This window comes from Populus euphratica, unplaced genomic scaffold, assembly GCF_000495115.2.
Source record: "Populus euphratica unplaced genomic scaffold, PopEup_1.0 scaffold3407.1, whole genome shotgun sequence".
NCBI classification, from domain to species: Eukaryota; Viridiplantae; Streptophyta; class Magnoliopsida; order Malpighiales; family Salicaceae; genus Populus; species Populus euphratica.
This window is the reverse complement of record NW_011503222.1, coordinates 1-2,057: the sequence shown is the minus strand read 5'-3', so window position 1 is coordinate 2,057 and position 2,057 is coordinate 1. Positions and strand designations below refer to the sequence as shown.

The 2,057-nt window shown below is 35.6% G+C and overlaps 1 protein-coding gene across 1 annotated transcript in view; it reads right to left on the bottom strand.

Moving 5' to 3' along the window:
• Positions 1–1,748, bottom strand: part of LOC105119716 (phosphoinositide phospholipase C 3-like) — a 4,194-nt gene extending 2,446 nt beyond the window's left edge. Inside the window, exon 1 of the mRNA XM_011017883.1 lies at positions 1,112–1,748. Coding sequence (XP_011016185.1) covers positions 1,112–1,183 — 72 coding nt within the window. The 5' untranslated portion in view covers positions 1,184–1,748. The remainder of the gene's footprint in view (positions 1–1,111) is intronic.
• Between the last annotated feature and the right edge of the window lie 309 nt (positions 1,749–2,057).

Here is a 2,057-nt window from a genome sequence, read left to right as displayed (position 1 = left end):
CAGGGACCAGGTCGGGCTGGTTGGGCCTAGCCCAGTCCATTTGGGCTGGGCCCAACCTAAAAAAATAAAATAAAAAATAAAAATAAAAAAAATAAAAAATATGCATACATGAATAAAAATAATGTAAATTTATTGGTTTATTCACTGACGCCAGAGTCAGGAATAAAAATACCAGTTTAAATTTGTATTATTTTATTCATTGTATTTTATTTTATTTAGCTAGAAAAATAAAAAAATATGTGCATATGCAAAAATAAATTTATTTGATTTGTTTATTCACTAACGCCGGAGTCAGGAATAAAAAATATTGATTTAGATTTATTTTGTTTTTATAGCTGCGTTTCTATTTACCAACGCCAGAGTTGAAAATATCCGTAGTTAAATATTCACTGACGCCAGAGTCAGGGATATTATAAGCAAATTATCATAGCGCAAACTAATAAGCATTTGGCAATTTAAGACAAAACTAGCAATGCAGCCTGCCTCAGGCAGGACGTTCAAGAGGTGATAATATCTTTTTTTTTTACGTAACCAGTCTCGAACCATAGAATCTTTGTTGAGCAGTTAGGGTTCCTAGTGACCATAATACTAGGTGGTGACTCCTTAAAGACTTTTTCCCCTAAAAGAATAGGATGCCAGAAATCCATTCTTTTCGTACATTAATTTTTAAGATCGTTGTGATGTTGAGTGTGACACCAGTGATCAGTCAAAGCACTAGCTATTTCGATATGGAACTCGATTTACCTCAACAATGATAGGTGGGTTTTTTTCTCTCTTTTCATGGACTTGTATTCCTATTCCCTTTTGATGAAGAAAATGCTTTCAGCCAACACAAGAACAAGAAAGTCATAAACTACTTTTCTTGCATGCTTAAGCACATCACAAGATCCTGATGTTGGATTGAGACCTGCTTTGTTAGATGCACATTTGTACTGCCTGTTGGAACAACAGTTTTGCAACTTAAATAACTTTGGAAATAAAGTTCTGTCGAGTAAAGTAGTTCATCGGAGTGTGTCTTGTTCGGTCTTACGTCCTATAGAGAGCGATCGGTGACATAAATAGAGAATAAAAGTATCAGTACTCATTCTGACAACATAAGAAGGAGACAAACCTGCATATTAAATGCAGCCATTTGAGCTCCGTGCATCCATCCAACGAAAGGATCGTTATTAGATGAAGTCATCCAGGTACTTTTAGGGTATACCCTCAACAAATTATGCCGGGTAAACCTAGAGGAGAAATCATTAGACTTGATTTTGAGATCTGATAATCAAGATGGCAAGTTAAATAATACTGGAGGTTATACTCGGTACCAAAACAAATATAGAAAAGCATGTCCTGCCTCATGAAGAAGCAGAAAATCCGAGGTGTTGAGACATTCTAGACTTCATGTTGTCCCTGACTTAACAACACAAGACTTCGTTTGAGAAATTTATGATCCTACTTTCTAATATCCTCATCAGAAAAGGGAATACCTAGTTATTAAGTTATAATTTATGTTGTCATTCAGCTTTTAGAACTGATTTGCTACTACTTTTTTTTTTTTTTTCATTTTAGATTTACAATCATATTATTCTAACCTAAGCTATCTGTCATATCAAGAGCGAGGCTGCTTTTATAATGGCTTTGTATTTTCTCCTGGACAAATTTACTTCCCTCACCTCGCCAGAATGAATTTGAGATTTTCTCACCATAGATACCGGACCGAGCCCAGCCCGACAGATTGACTTCAGACCCGAGATCTTGGCGAGATCTAAAGAAAAACAAAACTGGGGTTGCAGATGGCTTGTGGAGACTTGGGGCATCCCGCTGCAAACCCAGCTCCTTTTTTTAATAAACAAAAAAATTAATTTTCAAAAAACTATTTGTTAAGAGGTGGAACAAATTATCTCAGGTGATTACACCTGGCCTCACATTTATTTTTTTTAGTAGGTGCTCCCCATAACAAATTTCATTTTAAAGGTCAAAAACTTACTATTGAAGATAAAAGATAAGCACGTGGGAGTGGGGGTGACTAGTTGTTTTTCTCTTAACTGGCCTAATCTTACAAGTTTACT